The sequence below is a fragment of the Lynx rufus genome, unplaced genomic scaffold (genome assembly GCF_022079265.1).
Source record: "Lynx rufus isolate CCGP_SWC_20201006 ecotype Redwood Valley unplaced genomic scaffold, mLynRuf1.p SCAF_1, whole genome shotgun sequence".
NCBI classification, from domain to species: domain Eukaryota; kingdom Metazoa; phylum Chordata; class Mammalia; order Carnivora; family Felidae; genus Lynx; species Lynx rufus.
In genome coordinates, this window is record NW_025814823.1 from 82,512,991 (window position 1) to 82,534,886 (window position 21,896).

The following is a 21,896-nucleotide window of genomic DNA, read 5'->3' on the forward strand; positions in this document are numbered from 1 at the left end:
TACTGTTTTTACTGTGTTCAGATTACGACTTTGGGTGTTGTGCTGATGTGTTTACCGCAGAGCTACTTCCTGAACAATTTAGGCCCGTGACCAGGCAGTATATGTGTATGCACTCTGCATGGAGCCAGTCAAGAGCTGACCGTTGTCACTAAAACCTGTGTAAACGAATGTGTTCTCTTCAAGGTCTGGAAGATAGCCTTACAAGGACCGTGTTACATGACACTATTAATGATCGCATTTGGCTTGTTATGGGGACACCTTTTACAGATCAGACCCACTCAGAGCGTCTTTATTTCTACGTGCCTGTCCTTATCAAGCACACCCTTAGTGTCCAGATTCCTCGTGGGCAGTGCCCGGGGTGAAAAAGAAGGTAGGTGATAACATGTTCTAAGTATGTGTTGAAGTATTAGGTATTCAACTGGCTTGAATTCACTCCAAAGGCCTCTTAGAAAAAATTGCAACTCTCTCTCTCTCCCTGGGCTTTACTAACAGTCACGGGCCCTCGTGCTGTGTTCACTCAGGAACTGACACCCTCATCAGTTCAATTGTTCCACATTTCCACTCGATTAAGAAAACAGCTTTTACATGCTCATTAATTTAGGATAGTTGGAGGACCACATTTAAATAAAGAAGAAAATCCACGTTGGAAAGTGCACCGTGGAATTGGTGGTTTAAGGGACAAACGCCGCACCGACCTGAAATCACCAGTTGTCCTCACGGGAGATGACATGGCGTGTGTTGCCTGCGGTGCCGCGAACGGGTGTGTGTTATGTGCAGCCTGAAGTAGAGTGACAAGTGCACTCTGTTCACTGCTTTAACTCTGGCTGTGGTTGGAAACTTACAGACTTTTGGTACCTTTTTTCTATAAACTACGTGACGGGTACTTTGGTGGTTGGGAGTATTTTCACCTCTTTGGGCCTAGTTTCATGTCTGTACTGGCAACGCCAGCCTCTGATCGTTACTGGACCTAGCGAAGCCAGCCTGGGTCAGCAGCTTAGGGACGAACGTCCTGGGCTGACTCAACGCTGGCAGCTTCCAGCTTCGACAGTACTGCTGGTTTATATCCTGTGAACTTGTAGTGACTTTCACTGTCTTGCTCTTGTTTTGTGAAAGTCAGTAAAAAATGGTGAAAACGTCATAGCAGCTTCATACTGGTATTTGCCCTGCACCAAACACACCACAATGAGAGAAAAATAGGAAAAAGGAAAGCAGAGTGGTGTGGCTGGCTTCTCTGATAAAGCTGACCTTGCTGTACTTGGGGCTGGTCCTGGGGCTGCAGGCTCCTGGCATTGGTGGTGGCCACACGCAGCCCACCCACTGACTGACTGTGTGCCAATGGGCCACGGAAGTAGCCTCCTCGCTTGGAACTGTACTAACTAGTGGTCTCGTCCGTGGGGCCCAGTGTCCCTGTGGCCTGGTGCTTAGGACCACCCCTCACAAAGCCCTAGTGACAGAAGGAGGTGAGGCACCGGCAGTGGTGTAGGAGGATGAAAACAACTGCTTCTGTAAGGACCTGCATACTGGAGTCCAGCATGTGTGAGGAGTGAGGACGTCAGTGGCTGGGAGAGTTCTGTAACAACCCCAACTGTCAGGATGTGAATTCTCCTTGCTTATGGAAAAGTCTAATAACCACAGTGAAATAAGCATGCTTGAAGCACTCAACATAAGTGAAGAATTCATGCCTATTGGATTAGGCACAAGGATAGGACACAGTACACACAGAAAACATGGGAAAGAATGCCAAGAAACAAAGGAATAGTTAAGAGGCTCAGCATATATACAGCAGAAGTCCTGGAAGAATAGAGTGCAGAACATAGCTGCTGACTTTCAGACTTGGAGGAAAATGTGAGCCCTTAGCCTGAACGTTCCACCCCAAAACCGAGCAGGAAAAAGGACAAGAATAAATGTACCCTCAGCACATCCCGGTACAACAGCAGAGCTTCAGGGACGAAGGGGAAGGCTTGACAGCTGTCAGAGAACACAGGTGATCTGTACGCCTCCACCACACCGGGGGCAGACGGGGCCTGTGGAGCCGCGTCTCTGGCGTGCACGCCCAGCAGAGCTGCCAAGAGCAGGCACAGGTGGAGGCGTCGTCAGACACACGTAGGCTTGGCAGCGTGGCTGCCCGTCTGGAACACGGGAGGACCAAGCACCACAGGTTTAATTAACCTTGCACACAAAGTGCCTCATGTATCTTGTGCATGGACTGCTGGAAAAGGAGGGCTTTTTCCACTTTGTAGAGGCCAGGAGGTGCCAAGATGGCCGAGCAGCATGGAAGCTTTGTGCGTTTCTCACCCCTGAAGTGCAGCCAGAGCAACACCAGACCGTCTTGCACGCCTAGAAAATCGATCTCAGGATTGTCTCGACAATCGGCACAACTTGAACCGCAGAACTTGTCAGGTATGCGGTGCAGAGAGGTGAACTAGGGGGAGGGGAGAAGCCGTTGGGGGGGTAGGAAGCTGTTTTTGCTTGTGGAGAGAGAACAGAGACAGCGGGCGTAGGTGGGAGAGAGTACAGGGAAAGCACTTTGTAGAAGGCCAGCTGAGAACTTGGGCCTAAGAAGGTAGGGGTGTCTACAGGGTTGCCGGTGGGGAGGCAATGCTCATGTTGAGAGACTTGGGCTTTGTAGAAACTGATAATCACAGATGTGCTAAAGTGTGGCACCTGAAGGACCGTTAGAAAATGTACTTTGGGAGAAAAAGGCTTTGACTTATAATGGCCATGACAAATAACGTGGGAATAAATCTTTGAAGAGATATGTGTGACCTTGGAGGACAGAAGTACAAAATGTTATCGAAGAGAGAGCCTGTGTTCATGATGAAGAGACTCAATACATAAAGATGCGGTTTCTCCTGAGTCTATAAACTCCCAACTATCCCAGTAAAAAATCTGGCAGGGTTTTTCATGAAATTTGGCAAACTGCTCCTGAAGTTTATTTTAAGAACAAAGGCCAAGAATAGCCAGTGTCAGTTTGAAGTGAGGTGCTTCCACATCAGACGGCAGGCCCTGCGGTCCTGTCCCTGTGCTTGGGTGGTGCGGTGTGTCTGGGCCAGATGGGGCAGGAGACGATGGACAGGCGGACACGAGCAGGACGCGTGTGGCTGGGGGTGGGTGGGAGTTAGTCCTTGGAGTCCTCCCTTGAGCCGCACACAGAAACCAGCCCCACACAGATTGAACAGCTCAGTGTGTTGGGCAGAACTTCAGAGCCTGCTAGGGAGAAATATGGGTGACCTAGGGCAGAGAGGATTTCTGGAAGCGAGATGCAGAATCCAAAGGAAAAAGTGTTGATAAACCCGAACACGTGGAACTTTAACTTTTACTTAAAAGGTATCTTTAGAAGTTGCAAACTAGAAGACATGTGCTATGTATATAAAATGTGCAAGAAGTAGTACACATTAGAATGCATCAAGAGTTTTAAGAAGAATCAAAACGGAAGGAAACCCCGCTGGAAAATAGAACTTCTTCCCAATGGAGAACTTACGGAAGAGGAGGCGTGCACGCTACGTGAACATGGAGAAATGCTGGCCTCGCTAGCGAATTGGGACGTGCAGGTGCAGACCTGTCCTCCCATGAGCCAGCCAGGTGTCTCGCCGGACCTGCCCCATGTCGGCATGAGTGCAAGCGCTCACGGGTGCTCAGTGGGAGCGTGAGCTGGTTTGGTCACTTTGGGGAACAGTTCCACAAACAGAGATGTCCATTTCTAGAGACATGTCCTAGAAAACTTCAAATGTGAAAGAATACTCAAAATACTTATTTTTGATAGCAAAAAATTTTAAGTAATCTGAGCATTTAGTAATCCAACGAATAATTAAATTATGGTGTGTCCATATACTGGAATACTGCAGAGATAAAAATGAATTAATCTTATACTATGGAGGGAGAAATAGAAGATACAGAGGACATCTGGTCCGATATAATTTACGTAAACTTTGAAACTGTGCAAAGCTGCGTCCTCACAAACCTGCACACTGAGAGCATTTGGAAGTGCCTGAAGATGACACCCCTGCCCCTCTTCATATGTGGGTTTATTATTGCCCCAATTCTCCTTTTCTGTTCCTCAGGGTTCCGGCCAGTACATTGGATAGTGGGGCCCAGACCCTCAAAGGGGTCAGTAAATAGCTCCAGCCTTCCATGGCCATGCTCAGAACCCATATAGCCATGAAGGGGACAGGCGGCTGGAGGTCATGGTAGCAACTTGATTATGATGAAAGATGACAATGGAAGATGTGGCAGTGGTGGCCTTCAGTACCTATCCCCCATGCAACATGGACCCACAGAAGCCTCCTCTAGAAAACACAGGCCTGCAAGAGACTGCCATGCTGTGACCTCACCATCCCCTTGCCCAGGTGGAGACTCTCATCTGTAGAGTAGGGTGGGCAGGGTGGGGCACGGGGCCAGGGCGGAGGCCATGAGTGGTGAGGGGGAGTCTCTCCTGGTGAGAACACAAGCAAGGGAAGGGGGTGTGTCCAGCAAATGTGCTAGAATGTTCATTATAGCATGCTTGTAGTAGTGGAAAGATTGAAAACCTAAGTGCCCATCATCAGGGAATGGGTAAATTGCTGTATTCTACAGCAGTTTTATTTATTTATTTATTTATTTTTTAACATTTATTTATTTTTGGGACAGAGAGAGACAGAGCATGAACGAGGGAGGGGCAGAGAGAGAGGGAGACACAGAATCGGAAACAGGCTCCAGGCTCTGAGCCATCAGCCCAGAGCCTGACGCGGGGCTCGAACTCACGGACCGTGAGATCGTGACCTGGCTGAAGTCGGACGCTTAACCGACTGCGCCACCCAGGCGCCCCTCTACAGCAGTTTTAAAAAGAGATCTTTGTGCATCAACACAGATAATTTTCAGACATAATGGTAAGCAAAAACAAAAGCAAGTTGCAGAAATATGGATTAAGTTATAAAAAGTTTATAATTACAAAATAACAAACTCCGTGTTGTTCCTGGATACATAGCTGTTATTTTGTTAAAAGTAGAAAACCACTCAAGAGAATAAAAAACATGGAACCTAAGGCAGTGATTGGGGGTGTGGCGGGGGGTCCAGCCGCAGGTGGCGGGCTCATGGTACCTGCATTGTCCAGTATCTTCCTTCCCCAAAATCTGAAGTCAGGGTCTCAAAGGTTTAAGATTTAGCAAAACACAATAGTGGGTATGTGGGTATTTGTTACATTTTTTATTTTCCATATGTTTAAGGTATTTAATAAAACAGATGGAAAACAAAAAATTTTAAATGCTTATAGTAGTGGTAAGCACAAAGATTAAACTTAGTGTAAAATGCAGATGAAAAATATTAAAAGTTCTATCTTTAATTTTTAACAGTTCAGTCTAATTCTTAATTTTTTTTAATGTTCATTTATTTTTGAGAGAGAGAGAGAGAGAGAGAGAGAACGAGTGGGGGAGGGGCAGAGAGAGAGGGAGAGAATCCCAAGCAGGCTCCCGGCTGTCAGCATAAAGCCTGACGTGGGGCTCGAACCCACGAGCCATGAGGTCATGACCTGAGCCACAGTCAGCTGCTTAACTGACTGAGCCACCCAGGCTCCTCAGGCAAAGTAATTCTTTCGCCTCTGTGTTCACTGTACTGTTTCCTTTTACATCAGTTGCTGTGGTTAGTCTTTCCCCTCCAGCCTCAGTGAGCTGCTGCTCTGCACTTGCTCCCTGAGTGCTCCCTGTGGACTGGGCCATGCTGGGGGCGCCCCCCTCTGTTCGTGCTACCTGCCATCTGCTGGTAGATAGTTGATGCCCGCCCAGTTAAGACCGCTGTGATCTGGTGAAAGGCAAAGAGCAGGATTTTAAAAACATTTACAAAATGCTGGCAGTGTATCAGTAAATGCTTTTTTGAAAAAGTAAGGTGTGACTGGAATTATGCGTCTCCTCTAAGTCCGGAAGAGGCACCATCATGGGCGCAGGGCTCAAGTGTGTTCACCTCGCGTGAGGACTTGGGGAGGAAGACTGCGGTGTGACTGCGAGCACAGGACCTGGCACGCTTCCTGGGATCAGGACAGGAGAATCATAGTCAGGAACCCATGGAGGGGTTTGTTGAAAATGATGGGTTTTTGAAGTGTCCCACTCACCCATTATTAGTGTGGGGAATTCTTCTTCACTTTTAAGTTGTAAAGCTTTAGCCGCAGCAACCTCATGGCGCTATCCACTTAGAATGTTTTAAAATTCTAAGCCAAAAACAAATAAATAAATCACGTTCTAAAGCCTGGATACTTTATTCACCAAAAATTTAACTTTGAATGGTAAGTAAGACAAGCTTCCTAGAAGGAGTACCTAAACTTCTAACAATTGTGATTTTTGCTGGTGATGAAAGATTTTAATTTTATTTAATTAGCTTATTCTTTTTCTTTTCTGTAAGATTACTCTTATCAGATTAGCCTTTAAATATCTGTTACTGTCAGTTGCTTTTTTTTTTTTTTTTTTAAGAAAACAAAAATAGCTTATTTTATGGGGGAACATGACAGTTAAAAGTTTGGTCCAAAGCCAGAACTGTTGGTTGGAAATGGAGACACCGAACACCTGTGTGACGTGTGGAGTTCGGGAAAATGGTACCCGTTTCCGGTCGCCTTTGTGGATGAGCCACATGGTCCCTTCGGGCAGCCCTGGCTACTGCCTTCTGTCCTGTCCACCTGATGAGCCTCTCTGCATTTGTGTCGGTGACAGACGCTTACTGTGGCCATGATGGTGGGCTGGAGGGAAGGCGGCCTGTCAGCCGGGTCAGCCAGCAGGTGCGACCAGAAGGGGGGTAGGGTTAGGTCTCCTGAAGCGCTTAGGGGAGAGAGAAAGACTGGCGTGAAGGCTGTTTCCTGTATTCTGGGGACACACAGTGACATTGACCTGCTTATCCAGGCTCACCATACTCTTGTGCCCCGTGCCATCTTTCCACGATGGCGTTTTTTCTTTAAGTGTGTTAGTAACAAGTGCTGGAAATATCCTGGAAGTTTTCTTTACAAAAAGTTTTTCATGTTGAAGATGTTTTAGTGTTTGCCCTCGAAGAGATTCTAAAGTCTGTATTCTCTTTAAGTGGCAGAATTTGAATTATTTCGGAAATGTGCCTGATGACCGTATTTTGACGTGGGACACTTTAAATTACTGTAAACGTGTGCCATTGACACATTCTTCCTCAAGCAGGTGACGTCGACTACAGCGCGGTGCTGCTTGGGATGCTCGTAGTGCAGGACGTGCAGCTGGGCCTGTTCATAGCCGGCCTGCCCACCCTCATCCAGGCTGGGACCGGCGCCTACTCCAGGTAACCACGCTGCTCCTTCCTCCCCGCTCGGTTTCCAGCTTCCCGCCGTCCTCTGACGAAAATGCGGTGTAATACCGTCTCCCGAAGAGATGCTTAGAGCTTGTCTGGCGCAGGCAGAGAGCGTGGTCTCTGGGGTCATGCCGCCTGGGCTCAGGCTCCAGCTCTGTCAACCTCGGGCAAATTCCTTAACCTCACTCTGCCTCGGTGTTGTCATCTAGAAAGTGGGGATGGTGTTACTCCCTAACAGGTTAGTTAGGATTAAATGGGCTAAAATCTAAAAGTGCTCAGAATGGTGCCTGGAACATACTGTGTGTGAGTGTGTGTGAAGTCGTGTGAGATTGAGTGTCTGACCACGTGCGTGATTGTGTGCGTGCATGCCATCATCGTGGGGACCATTGTTGTGAGTGTCTTCGTTACCATTTCCTCTTTTCCTTATCTCAATGAAACAATCCCCCAAACCCGAACTGCACTTGCTACGTTCGTGTGGAGGGAAGTCAAATTGAAAAGTGGAAGAATAAGTTCGCCCAGAAAGTCCTAGGTTATGCTGTACACACTGTTACCAGAATGCCAGCCCGAAAGTAAATCCCTTGGAAAATGTAAGGAGCCCCATAAAATTTAAAGGTAAATTGCATGCGAGTTAGGACTGTAAGCTTGAGTTTATTTTAATAAGCAAATAGGCAATATGTTGTGCTTTAAGTATTTCCAGACGCTGCATTTACTTCACGTCTCACAGTGATGATGCTATAACTTAAAAATTAGTAGACTTTTTTGAAATTTCTTTGGGAACCACTTTGAAATTCTGAGATCTGTCGCTTATTTCTTCTTTCTCTATATGCCTTTTATCTGTTCTTCTGGCCTTGTTGAACTGGCTAGAATTTCCAGTACTTCAATGAGTGAGATTATGTGCATAGATGTTCCTGCCTTCTTCCTCATCTGAAACAGAAAGCATCCATTCTTTCACCGTCAAATGCAGTGTTAACTGTTGGGTTTTTATTACTTTTAGGAAGTTACCTTCTAATCTCAGTTTGCTAAGAGTTTTTATTGTGAGTACACATTGGGTTTTAACTGCTTTTTCTGCATCTCTTGGTATGATTGTGTGGTGTTTCTTCTTTAGCTGTTTGACGTGGCAGATTACGTTGATTGATTTTTGGAAGTCAAGCCAGCCTTACATAGGTAGAATGAATCCTACTTGGTTGCGGTATATAATTCTTTTTATACATTGTTGCCTCCAATTAGCTAATGTTTTGTTGAGAAGTTTTGGGTCTGAGTTCATGAGAGAGAATGGTGTGTAGCTTTCTTTTATGGTATTCTCAATTTCTGGTTTTGGTGTTAGGGTAATACTAGGTTCATAACATGATTTGGGAAGTGTTTCTCCTTTTTCTTTTTCTGGAAAACATTGCATCAAACTGCCGTTAATTCTTCCTTAAATATTTGGTAGAATTCTCCAGTGAAACTATCTGGGCCTTGAGATTTCTTTGGGGGGATTTTTGCTAAGTTACAAATTCAGTTTGCTTAATGGTTATGAGGCTATTCAAATTATCTACAAATTATCTGCATATTGTTGAGTTGTGGTAGCTTGGTTTTTCAAAGAATGGGTCCATCCCATTTCACATGTGGAGGTTACATGTGCAGACTTGGTTATAGTATATCCCATCATCTTTTGATGTCTGTAGGGTCTGCAGTAATGTTCCCTGTGTTGCTCCTGATGTTGGTAACTTGTGCTTTCTCCTCTGTCAATCTTTCTAGAGGGTTGGCAATTATTTTAATTTCTTCAAAGACCAGCTTTTGTTTCACTGGCTTTTTTCTTTTTTTATATATGTATAACAAATTTAATGTTTGTTTATATTTGAGAGAGAGAACGAGCAGGGCAGGGGCAGGGAGAGAGAAACACAGAATCTGAAACAGGCTCCAGGCTCTGAGCTGTCAGCACAGAGCCCGACGCGGGGCTCCAACTCGCAGACTGCGAGATCATGACCCAAGTCGAAGTCGGACGCTCAATCGATTGAGCCGCCCGGACGCCCCGTCTTTGTTTTTCTGTTTTTAATTTCTTTGGTTTCTATCCTTCTGGCTTTTTCTCCTGTTTGTTTTGGCTGTTATTTTTCTAGGTTCTTGTGCTGTGAATGTAGCTTATTGACTTGAAACCTTTCTTCTTTTCTAGTGTGTTTAGTGCCACACGTTTCCCTTGCAGCACTGTCTTAGCTGCATCTTGTTTCTTTTGGTATGTTGTATTTTTATCTTCATTTAGTTCAGTTAATTTAAAACATTTCCTTTGAAGCTTCCTCTTTGATCTATGGATCGTTTAGAAGTCTGTTGCTCAGTTTCCAAGTGTTTGTGGAGATTTACCTGTTGTCTTTCTGTCATTGATTTCTGGTTTGATTCCACTCTGGTCACAGAACAAGCACACTTTGTTTTTGTCTTTTGTTTTTAATTTTAATTTTTATTTATTTTTGGGAGAGAGAGAGATCGGGAGGGGCAGAGAGAGAGAATCTCAAGCAGGCTCCACACTGTTAGCGCAGAGCCTGATGTGGGGCTCAAACTCACGAACCGTGAGATCATGACCTGAGCTGAAGATGTTTAACTGACTGAGCCACCCAGAACAAACACATTTTGTATGATTTTAGTTTTATTAAGTTTGTTGAGGTTTGTCTTGTGGCCTCAGGTACGGTCTGTGTAAGTGCTCCAAAGGCCCTTATTCTGATGTCAAGTGGAGTGTTTTATGTCAGACCCTGTTTGTTCATGGCATTGTTCAGTTTTCCTGTGTTCTTGCTGGAGAAGGTGGTTATTGACATCCCTAATTATAATTGCTAATTTGCCGATTTCTCCTTCTAGCTCTGTCAGTTCTTGATTTATATATTTTGGTGCTCTCTTATGTGGTGCATACACATTTAGGAACATTTTGTTTTCCTGGTGGATTGACCTGGTTATCATTACGTAATAGCTCTTTTGTTTCTAGTAATTGTCCTTATTCTGGAATTTATTTTATCTGCTGTTAATATAGTCTTTCCTACTTGTTTTTTTTTTTCAATATATGAAATTTATTGTCAAATTGGTTTCCATACAACACCCAGTGCTCATCCCAAAAGGTGCCCTCCTCAATACCCATCACCCACCCTCCCCTCCCTCCCACCTCCCATCAACCCTCAGTTTGTTCTCAGTTTTTAAGAGTTTCTTATGCTTTGGCTCTCTCCCACTCTAACCTCTTTTTTTTTTTCCTTCCCCTCCCCCATGGGTTTCTGTTAAGTTTCTCAGGATCCACATAAGAGTGAAAACATATGGTATCTGTCTTTCTCTGTATGGCTTATTTCACTTAGCATCACACTCTCCAGTTCCATCCACGTTGCTACAAAGGGCCATATTTCATTCTTTCTCATTGCCATGTAGTACTCCATTGTGTATATAAACCACAATTTATCCATTCATCAGTTGATGGACTTAGGCTCTTTCCATAATTTGGCTACTGTTGAGAGTGCTGCTATAAACATTGGGGTACAAGTGCCCCTATGCATCAGTACTCCTGTATCCCTTGGGTAAATTCCTAGTAGTGCTATTGCTGGGTCATAGGGTAGGTCTATTTTTAATTTTCTGAGGAACCTCCACACTGTTTTCCAGAGTGGCTGCACCAGTTTGCATTCCCACCAACAGTGCAAGAGGGTTCCCGTTTCTCCACATCCTCTCCAGCATCTATAGTCTCCTGATTTGTTCATTTTGGCCGCTCTGACTGGTGTGAGGTGATATCTGAGTGTGGTTTTTATTTGTATTTCCCTGATAAGGAGCGACGTTGAGCATCTTTTCATGTGCCTGTTGGCCATCCGGATGTCTTCTTTAGAGAAGTGTCTATTCATGTTTTCTGCCCATTTCTTCACTGGGTTATTTGTTTTTCGGGTGTGGAGTTTGGTGAGCTCTTTATAGATTTTGGATACTAGCCCTTTGTCCGACCTACTTGTTTTTTATTAATGTCTAAAATGGTCTGTCTTTTCCATATTTTAAAACTTTCAGTCTGTTTATTCCATTGTATTTGAAATGAGTTTCTCAATAGATAAGGTATTGTTGGATTGTTGGATGATTTTTTTTAATGTTTATTTTGAGAGTGAGGGCACATGAGTGTGGGATGGGGGGGTGGCAGAGAGTGAGAGACAGAGAATCCCAAACAGGCTCCATGGGGTCAGCATAGAGCCCGACGTGGGGCTCGATCCCACAAACTAGGAGATCATGACTTGAGCCGAAATCAAGAGTCAGACACTCAACTGACTGAGCCACCTAGGCACCCTGGATGCTGTTTTTTTAATCCATTCGGTCAATATGTCTTAATTAGCGTTGAGACCATTTACATTTATGGTAAATGTTGATATGTCAGGACCTAAGTCTCTCATTTTGTTATTTTCTCTGTTTCTTGTTTCTCTATTACATTTTTCTTACCCCCTGATGGGTCACTTGCATAATTTTGAGGACCCGGTGTAGTTATCTCAGCAGCTACTCCAGGCTCTGCAGTGCATGCGGTGCTGAGGTTAGCTCCCAGCTGTCAGTGCTTGACTGCTTGTGACACATAGGAGCCTTACTTCCCTTTAGTTCCCTTGCCTCTCCCTTCTTTTTAAGTATAATTGTTGTATGTTCTCTATTTATCTGAGCACCAGATCAATGTGTTTATTAACTTTGCTTCTGATCACATAGGATTTTTTTAATTCATCAGGGTTACCTATTTTATTTTTATCCATTCCGTTGTTCTTACTTGCTTTCTCAAGATTTCTTCTCTTATAATTTCCTTTCTGCGGGGGGCTTTCTTTGCTCATTCTTCCTTTTTTAATTTTTTTTAAATGTTTATTTATTTTTGAGAGAGACAGAGACAGAGTGTGAGCAGGGCAGGGGCAGAGAGAAAGGGAGGCAGAATCCGGAGCAGGCTCCAGGCTCTGAGCTGTCAGCACAGAGCCCGACGCGGGGCTTGAACCCACAAACCGCGAGATCACGCCCTGAACCAAAGTTGGACGCTTAATCAGCTGAGCCACCCAGGTGCCCCTACTCATTCTTGCATAGTTAGTCTGCTGCTGGTGACAAATTCTCATCATTTTTCTTCCTCCAAGAAAACGTTATCTTCCCTCCTTCCTGGAGGATATTCTCCAGGATATGGATTGTACGGGTGACAGTCCTTCTCTTCCAGCACTTGAAGGATGCACTGCTTCTCTCTGGCCTCTCACGGCTTCAATGAGAAATTGGCTGCCATTTCTCTAAACACAAGTTACGGATAATTACTTATATGAGTGGTTTCTCTTTGTCTGCTCTTAAGATTCGTTCTTTGTTTCTAGTTTTCAGAAACTGAGCTCCGGTGTGTCTTGGTGTCTTCATCGGTTCAGGCTGCTGTAACAACATCACAGACCAGGGCTTAAGCAACAGACTTTTATCTCTCGGTCTGAGATCAGGTGGTGGCAGGTTCGGTTCTTGACGAAAGCTCACTTTCAGACAGCCGTCTTCTTGCCATGTCCTCATGTGGCAGGGGGAGCACAGACAGCACAGAGGGTCTCTGGTCTCCTCTGACGATGAGGGCACTGACCCCACCACAGGTCCCCACCTTGGTGACCTCCCGGAGGCCCCTCCTCCTAACACCATCATGTTGGGGCTTCATATAGGGATTTGGGGGACACAAACGTTCAGTCCATGACAGTCTTTGGGCATATCCTGTTGGGAGTTGGCTCGACTTCTTGGGTCTGTAGGTTTATGTCTTCTGCCTACTTTAGGATTTTCAGCCATTGTTTCCTCAAATAGTGTTTCAGTCCCACGTGCTCCCTCCTGCTTGGACTCAAGGGATACAAACATTTGTTCTTTTGTTATTATCCCACGGGCCTCTGAGACTCCTTCTTCCTCTTCTTCTTCCTCTCCTTTTTTTTTTTTTTTTTTTCTATTTTCTGTTTGTCAGACCAGGTAAATTGTGTTCATCCGTCCTCAAGTTCATGGATTCTCTCCTCTGTCTTCACTTTATTTAGCCCATCCAGCAAGATTTTTATTTTTGTTATTACAGTTGACCCTTGAACAATGCTGCTCTGAACTATGTGGGTCCACGGATATGTGGAGTTTTTTCAGGACAGTGCTGTAAATGTGTAAGAATACAGTATATAATTTATGTAACCTACACAGCATGTACTAATCGACTGTTTATGTCATCAGTCAGTCTTCTTGGGAAATCGAAAGTCGTATGCAGATCTTTACTGTGCAGGCAGCTGGTGCCCCAGACCCTGTATTGTTCAAAGGTCAACTGTACATCGTTGTAGAATTTCCATTTGGTATGCCTTTTTATGACTTCTATTTCTTTGCTGAAATTTTCTGTTTTTTCATTTCTTTAAAAAGAGTTTTTAATTGCTGTTGAATCACGTTTTTGATAGCGGCTTAAAATCTTTGTCAGATAATTCTAATAATGATTCACCTTGACGTTGGAGTCTGTTGGTTTTGTATTTTTTAATATTTACCTTTTGCCAGAAGTTATATTAAGTTTCAGTAATCCGAAAATGATTAAGATGTCTTCTCTTCTGTCCGATAGCTCAGCCTGTTGGAAAATAGAGACAGCTTTTTAACTGGGATGCCCAGAAGGTTAGGCCCCGGAGCTCCCTCCAGCTCTGCCGCTTCCTGGTCTCACGGTCTCTGGGCTTCAGTTTTCTCCCTGATGGTGGGGGCGGCGCGGGGGTGCCTGGCTGGCTCAGTTGGCAGAGCGTGCGGCTCTTCATCTGAGGTTGTGGGTTTGAACCCCACGTTAGCTGTAGGGATTACTTAAAAATGAAATCTTTAAAAAAAAAAATGGGGATGGTATGGAAATAGTACCTGCTCGTGGACTGTGTGAGGGTTGCAGGAGAGAACCGTATGGAGTGCCTGCTTAGGCTGCTACCTGGCGGGTGTGACTGTTAAGGTCAGTTTGTTGACAGGGTCCTCTTGTCCTTTTCCTCTGATTCAGGGTTTTTTAACTATCAGAAAAGTAACACGTCTAGTCACAGCCTATAAATAAGAGCCAGTTCCTAGTCCTTCTGGCTACAGATTTGCAAGATAAGTAACTGAGCAAAATTTGTATAGCTGAAAGGAAGATTTACAACTTTAGCTGAAAATCTTTTTTTTTTTTTAATGTTTATTTATTTTTGACATCAAGAGCACCAGTGGGGGAGGGGCAGAGAGGGAGACCAAGGATCCACATCACGGGCTCCATGCCAACAGCAGGGAGCCTGACGCGGGGCTCCAACTCACAAACCATGAGGTCATGATGTGAGCTGAATTCAGACACTAACCGACTGAGCCACCCAGGCGCCCCAGCTGAAAATCATGTGCTTTCTATTTAAGAAGCATCCAATAAATTAGGACCTGTAGAGGTCACAATCTCCTTACCAAACAGAAAGCAGAACCGCCACAAAGAGTGCAGGTGCTCAGAAAGGACAAATGGGACCCCTCATCGCATGAAACTTCCCTGCTGCTTACAAGTAAAATGGTCACCATAGGGCGTTATCTCCTCAGAAAGCTTTAGGAACTTTTCTTCAGTGTTTTTCCCAATGAAAGTCCGGTACACATATGGGTCCCATTGACATTGTTCAAACTTAGTTGTGAAACATCATGTTCACCAAGAGTTTGACGGTGTGGAAAAGATGTTCTATGTTGTGTTAAGCTGTAAAACAGAGAGTCAGGTCATAGGACAGTGTTTCCTCAAAAGGGTTAAACAGAGTTGCTGTAAGACTCAGCTGTTCCACTCCAGGGCATTGACCCAAGAGACATGAAGATGTCTGTCCACACAAAACCTGTGTCAGAGGTGATGAGAGCACACAGTGTTCATGTCCTTAATGCCACAAATTATACACTCGAAAGTGGTTAAAGTGGTAATTTTATGAATAATTTACCACAGAAAAAAAAAAACTTGCACATGAATGTTCATAGCGGCATTATTCATAATTGCTAAAAAGTGGAAACAACTCAAATGTCCATTAGCTAATGGATGGACATAGTGTACTGTGACCACACAGTGGAATGTTGTATGGAGCCCTGACACAGGCCATGACAGGGTCAACCTTGAGGACATCACACTCGTGGAGGAAGCCGGACACACAGGCTCATGTTATGTGATTCCGTTTATGTGAAATGTCCAGAATAGACAAATCCATAGACAATAAGTCGGTCAGGGGCTGGTGGGGGAGCGGAAATAAGCACTGATGGGTGTACATCTGCTCTAAAATGGGTGGCGTGGGTGCACCTCTGCAAGTGTACTAAGAACCACTGAACTGTGTGCTTTAGAGGGGTGGATTGTATGGATGAGAATCCTGTTTCAGTAAAGCTGTTAGAAGCTATATACAGTATCACTTCAACTAAAGAAGAAAACGACTAGAAATATGTCTATTCATGTATATAATGTATATATATATATGTATGTATATATATATATATATATATATGTACACACACATGTATGAATAAGGGGTTAATAATGATTTTCTCCTAGTAGAGTGATAGGTTAGGATAATTTTATTGTCTGCTATTGTATACTTTTCTCTATAATTTGGGAAAACCCCTTCTAATTTTGATTACCAGGAAAAATTTACAGTAAACAAACTAAAGAAATAAAATCCGGGATGATGTTAATACCAACGTTGCCTTTTTATTAAACTCTGGTCAGAATCGATCTTTTCTAAAAGAAAGAATTAACTTATTCCTCTTGCCCCGACAAGTATTTCACAGTTAAGTAACAGAACACAGAGGCTATGATAATATTTTTTAAAAATAGTGATTTGGGGGCGCCTGGGTGGCACAGTCGGTTAAGCGTCCGACTTCAGCCAGGTCACGATCTCGCGGTCCGTGAGTTCGAGCCCCGCGTCAGGCTCTGGGCTGATGGCTCAGAGCCTGGAGCCTGCTTCCGATTCTGTGTCTCCCTCTCTCTCTGCGCCTCCCCCGTTCATGCTCTGTCTCTCTCTGTCCCAAAAATAAATAAACGTTGAAAAAAAAAATAGTGATTTGAATTATTAACATCTTGCCAAGATCATGAAAATTCTAGAAGGTAGTATGGATGGATTTGTTTATAATATTGAAGACAGGGGTCCTCAGCTCTAAGCAAAGCAGAAATTCCAGAAGCCATAAAAGATAGGAGAAGTGATCAGTGTTACTGCATTGAAGTTTTGTACCGTGAGTGTGTAAATATGCCTGCGCGCATGCACATGTCCCTGTGCTTGTAAACACACATACATGCACACCTATGCGTGCATGTGCTCTGGAACTTGTACCTGTGCACATGGTAAGCAGGCCAAAGACAAATGGGAAAAATATTTGTAAACATGTTAAAGCCAGTCAAGTTACTTATTTCCTAAAGATCTACAAGTGAAAGTTGGAGGAACCCAGCTGTGTGGGCAGCTGGTGCAGAGATGAGGAAGTGCTCACCCTGGCCTGGAGGAAAGGCAGAAGGCACCTGTACCTGTCACACTGTAGACCTGTAGGAGCAGGGTCCCCTCTGGGGTGCGATCGGGAGCAGCGTCTGCCTCAGCTGGGCTGCCACACACACATGTTCTTGGAGCGGTCCATCCAGCACGTCAGAGCCTGTGGCAGCGGAGTGTCTGCCTGAGGAAGGGGTGGCGATGCCTGCTTCACAGGGCGAGGCTGGCACTCACGTAAGAACTTTGCCCAAACCTGGCGGATGGAGACATTGAGATGCAGAGTGGTGTCGTCTTCACCGTGGGCGTGAACAGGAAGTGTGTGCGGGCGCACAGATGTCCCTGGGGTCAGGTTGTCTTCACAGAGATCTGGGCTGTCCATGGCTTCCACTTTTCACGTGGACCTTTGTCAGCTGTCTGCACCTTCCCTTCCTCATGGCGTATTTGGTTTGCAGTTGGGGGGGGGGGGCGGGGTGTGACGCCCTGGGCAGGGGGTGGCAGGGGGTGTGTGTGGTGGCTGGGAGCGCGGACCCCGGAGCCAGGTGCCAGCACGTGGCCTGGAGCCACAGCTTCGCCTCTGCTCCACGTTCTCATCTGTGGATGGGATGCTTCCTGCACTTGTCAGGAGAAACGCACCGAGACTGGAAGTCGTGTGTGCAGCCAAGTGCGGCCCAGTGCTCTGGGCATGGAGGAGAGCAGGGTGTTTGGGGAGGACAGTGCTGAATACGTGAGTGGTCACCCGGAAGGTGTCTGGTCAGATAAATGCACGCACAGGGTGGGAGTGGGGTGAGGAGCAGCGAGCAGCAGGTGGCCACGCCAGGTTGGCAGGGCCTCTGGGTCGCAGACCTTGAGGCCCAAACATGAAGGACGCCATGAGGGACGTGGAAATGTGACTTCAGGGAGCGGAGGCTGGTAGAGGCGGCTCTGTGGGTGAGGGACGGGGGAGGCTGCGGCCAGGTGGGGGAACCTGGACTCATCTGATGCTGCCAGTGTCGTTCTGGCTTCTGTGGTGCATCAGAGACCAGTTAGGAGGCCAGTGGAGCCATGCGGGGAGGCGGTGGCACCCAGGAAAGGGGTGACAGGCGCAGGCCAGGCTCCGGATGACTGTGCTAGTGTGTGAGCGAGCTGTTAGTTCCCCAGGGTGGGAAGACCGGCCGGGAACTGAGGTACACCCAGCCTGCTTTGTTCAGCGCCCCGGGCACGTGCCTGTCCCTGCCTGGTGACCCCGCGTGGAGCCCTCTACCACAACTGCCCTTCGAGCCCAGCTTGTTCTGAAGCCCCCATGGAACCACTCGTGTGACTTGACATCCATGTCCACTGTTGCCTGACTGCAGTGATGAGTCCTCTGCCAGTAATCAGATCTGTATTCTCCCATCGAGAACTTTTAAGCCAGAATTTTGGACTAAATTGTTTCCTTAATGTGATGGAGAACTAAGTTTCTAAAGACTAAACTGAAATAAGTAAAAAGTACATACAAACAGTGCCTTTCTTCTGAAAGTCTTTTGGCTGGGGTCTTAAGAATACGTTCTGAGATGTAAACAGTGTATTCTAAAAAGAGTTTAGCACAGAATTCTGTTCTCCGTTAGACACGAAATGCGGTCATGTCCGATAGACATGAAATGCGGAGTTCTGGCTTGGGTGACAGACTGTTTTGCCGCAGGTCACTGGAGTTCTGTGGCCATTGCTGAGCTGCAGGGTGATGATTGCCTCATGAATTTCAAAGGGGTCAGCTTAGATCCTGGCGAGGAATGTTATTATCAGCCACTGAGTGAGATGTATAAGCTACAGTCAGGAGTCGTCATAACCTATGTGTAAGGTGTATTGCTTTAAAGTATCCATTGCAGAACAACCCAGTTTCCATATTTGATTCAAATAACTTAATTTGAACCAAGTTATTTAGAACTAATGTGATTTTTAGGTTTTATTTTAGTATCTGTAAAAATGTATGTGATTTGGGAAACTTATTTTGTAACATGTCAAAGATCAAGTTGGAAGCCCATTTTGTTGGGTTTCAGGGAAATGTGGAGGTGAAATAATGTCCCTTTTTTCTCTCCTTTTCTCCTAGCATTGTCATGGAGACTCTGCGGATACTGGCTTTGGTGGGTCAGATTCTTTTCTCGCTGGCCGCGGCTTTTCTCCTGTGTCTCGTTATAAAGACTTACCTCATTGGACCGTATTATCGAAAACTGCATATGGAGAGCAAAGGGAACAAAGAAATCCTTATCGTAGGAATCTCTGCTTTCATCTTTTTAATGTTAACGGTAATCCTCAAAATGCCTGTTATTTACATACTCTGACCTGTAATCTGTTCACTGAGAGCTTATGATCCGTCAGTTCTTTATCTTGTCACTTCAATGGTAGTTAAAATAATTCGAAACGCATGGCATTTTTATCTTATGCACGGTTACTACACTGCCCATGAATACATACCCAGTAGACTAAACCCATTCACTCCCAGCCTCTTGAGCCCTTTGCTGAAACGGTACCTCAAGCGTCGCACACAGGCAAGTCTAGGTGGCCTTGAAAACCACGTAGTCTCCAGTGTCACCAATGTTATGCGGTCTTAAACTTAAAAACAGCTTTGTACCTGAAACCAGATTAACAGTTTAAGACAATTTTTACTTCTATTTGGTGACAACAAAGCCGGTCAGCAGTATAACTTCTTTCGCCACAATGTGAGAAGTTGAAGATGAAAATAAAAGGTTCGTTTTGGAAGCAGCCTTCTCCTTTAAAGGATGTGCTTCTGAGGGATGGGGGGGTATGCTGTTAGACCCCCACAGACAGCTGCGCTGCTCACCACGTGCCCCTGAGGAGGGAAGGCGGGTTCACACAGAAGCTCCCACGTGAGTGTTGCTAGCAGCCAAACGCCACCCAGATGTACTTCAGCAGGTGCCTCCTTCTGCCGGCCTCGGTCCGTCCACACCAGGGACGGCCACCCAGGTTGGAAACGATTGTACGTGAGTCTCCAGAGAGTTCTGCTCTGCTGAGCAAGAAAAGCCAGTTCCAGAGGTTGCATACTGTGTATTTCCATTTGTGTGACATTTACGATGAAAAATCTCAAAAATGGAGGGAAGGTTGCCAGATGCCAGGTGTTAAGGGGTGGGGGTGGGGGGAGGGTCCTTGTGACAGAAGGTTGTGTGTGTCTTCACTGTGTTGCGTCTGTATCCTGGCCGTGATCTCGTGCTCTGATGTAGCAAGATGCTGCCACTGAGGGAGCTGAGCAAGGGTACGTGAGGTGTCTGTGGTTCTTAGAACTGCAAGGGGTCAGCTCTTACCTCAAAACCGGAAAGGCACAGAAGCTACTTCTTGTGTAGGATTTAACTACTGACTAGTGTTTTGTAATCTTGGGAGACTAGGATTTGCTTCTGCTCAACGCTGCCCGTGTGTGTGACTTATTTAATTTTTTTACATCGCTTTCTCCATTCTGGACTATTTTTCTCTTTAAAAATGACATCCAGCAAAATTCTTCTCTGGATGACTTCCATGTTGTCTTCCCAGTGGCTACACAAGTTAAAATAGTTCTCTATTTGTTTGTTCTGTTTTCTTTCTTTGACACTGTTTCCTGAGCAGCAGCTGGGACCACCCGGCATGCTAGGTGCTGGCATCCTGCACAACAGAGAGTCTAACAGCTCAGGCTCCGCTGTTGCAGTGCGTTACCTGCCCCCCCCCCCCCGGGTTAGCTCTGTTTTTAACGTAGGTTTGTTTGTTTGTTTGTTTATTTAAAATGTTTTTATTTATTTTTGAGAGAGAGAGCATGAGCAGGGGAGGGGCAGAGAGAGAGAGAGGGAGACACAGAATCCAAAGCAGGCTCTGGGCTCTGAGCTGTCAGCACAGAGCCCAACGTGGGGCTCGGACCCACAAATGGTGAGATCATGACCTGAGCCAATGTCAGATGCTTAACTGACTGAGTCGCCCAGGCGCCCCAGCCATTTTAACCCTTTTGAAGTGTACAATTCCGTGGTTTTCAGCATATTCACAGCACTGTGCAACCATCACCACTGTCCAATTCCAGAACATTTCTGCCCCCCCCAAATCCACATCTCCAAATCTTGCCTGCCCTCCCCCATCCCATAGTAACCACTAACCTGCTTCCTGTTCCCATGGATCTGCCAGGGTGCCGGCCCCTCTGATGTGGCATGACCTAAAGGGTTTGTGCTGCGATGTGTTTCAGGATTTTGCTCCTCTCCTGGCTGAAATCCCATGTCACAGAGATCTCAGTAATATCTGCCAGCCTGTAACTTGCCCTTTGATTATCTCAGTGGCATTTTTTGATGAATGGAAGTTCTTCCTTTTAATGTACTCGCTAGTTTCAAATTTTGTGCAGATAGCACTTTTTATATCCTGTGTAGATCTTTGCCTCCCCCGGTCCAGAGGCGCCCGTGTTGCTCTCCAGCACTTCCTACTCTGCTCTTCTCACCAGATCTGCGTCCATCTGGAGGCATGTGGACAAGGGTCCGTGTTGCCATTACGTGTTTCCACATCACATGGCGGTACAGGGTCACCTCGTCAGAAGCCACAAGCGTGAGCATGTGTGTATGTGTGTTTGTGTGAGTGTGCATGCATGCGTGTATGAGCACAAGTGAGTGCATGAATGTGAGCATGTGTACCCGAGTGTGTGCGTGGGCGTGTGCACTAGTTTGCATATGAGTGCACGAATGTGAGCTTGTGCACGTGAGTGGGCAAGTGTTAGTACAAGTGTGCATGTGAGTGCATGGGCACGAGTGTGAGTGCATGTCTGCATGCATGAGTGTGGTGCGAGTGTACATGTGGGTGCATGAGCATGAGTGTGCATGAGTGTGTGAATGTTAGCATGCATGTGCGCATGTGCAAAAGTGTGTGGATGTTAGCACAAATGTGAGTGTAAGCAAAAGCACATGAGTGTGTGTGTGAGTGCATGAGTGTGCCTGTGAGTGTCTGAGTGCCCACTCTCGCCTTTGCTGCCCGCCTGCTCTTACCAATAGTGCTGTGCCCGGCAGCCTTCTCCAGATTGTCCGGCTGCATTCGTGTGTCCAGCACCCATGCGAGTTTTTGGATCGGGCTTGTCAGTTTGCACCCGCGGCTGCAGGGACTCTGGGCCCTTCGAGGGAGAGCTCGCGCGTTGGCGGCTGCGAGCCGCTGGCCTGTGGGCATGTGCTGTGCACGTCTCAGCCCTCGTGCGTGCTTCACAGCAGAGCTTTGTGGTGTGACAGTTGTGTGTTCTCCTGGGGGACTTGTCCCCATTGCTGGGTGTGGTTGGTGCTATTGTGAACCATGTTTCTTTGACGGTTC

General features: G+C 46.0%; 1 protein-coding gene across 5 annotated transcripts in view; it reads left to right on the top strand.

Moving 5' to 3' along the window:
- The window catches only part of TMCO3 (transmembrane and coiled-coil domains 3), a 51,326-nt gene that overhangs the window by 20,783 nt on the left and 8,647 nt on the right, over positions 1-21,896 (top strand). For 4 of the 5 annotated variants that reach the window (XM_047082074.1, XM_047082066.1, XM_047082046.1 and 1 more), the window contains 3 exons: positions 184-370; positions 7,137-7,257; positions 18,694-18,889. In XM_047082074.1, coding sequence (XP_046938030.1) covers positions 184-370; positions 7,137-7,257; positions 18,694-18,889 — 504 coding nt within the window. The remainder of the gene's footprint in view (positions 1-183; positions 371-7,136; positions 7,258-18,693; positions 18,890-21,896) is intronic. The other variant, XM_047082059.1, reaches the window with a different exon arrangement.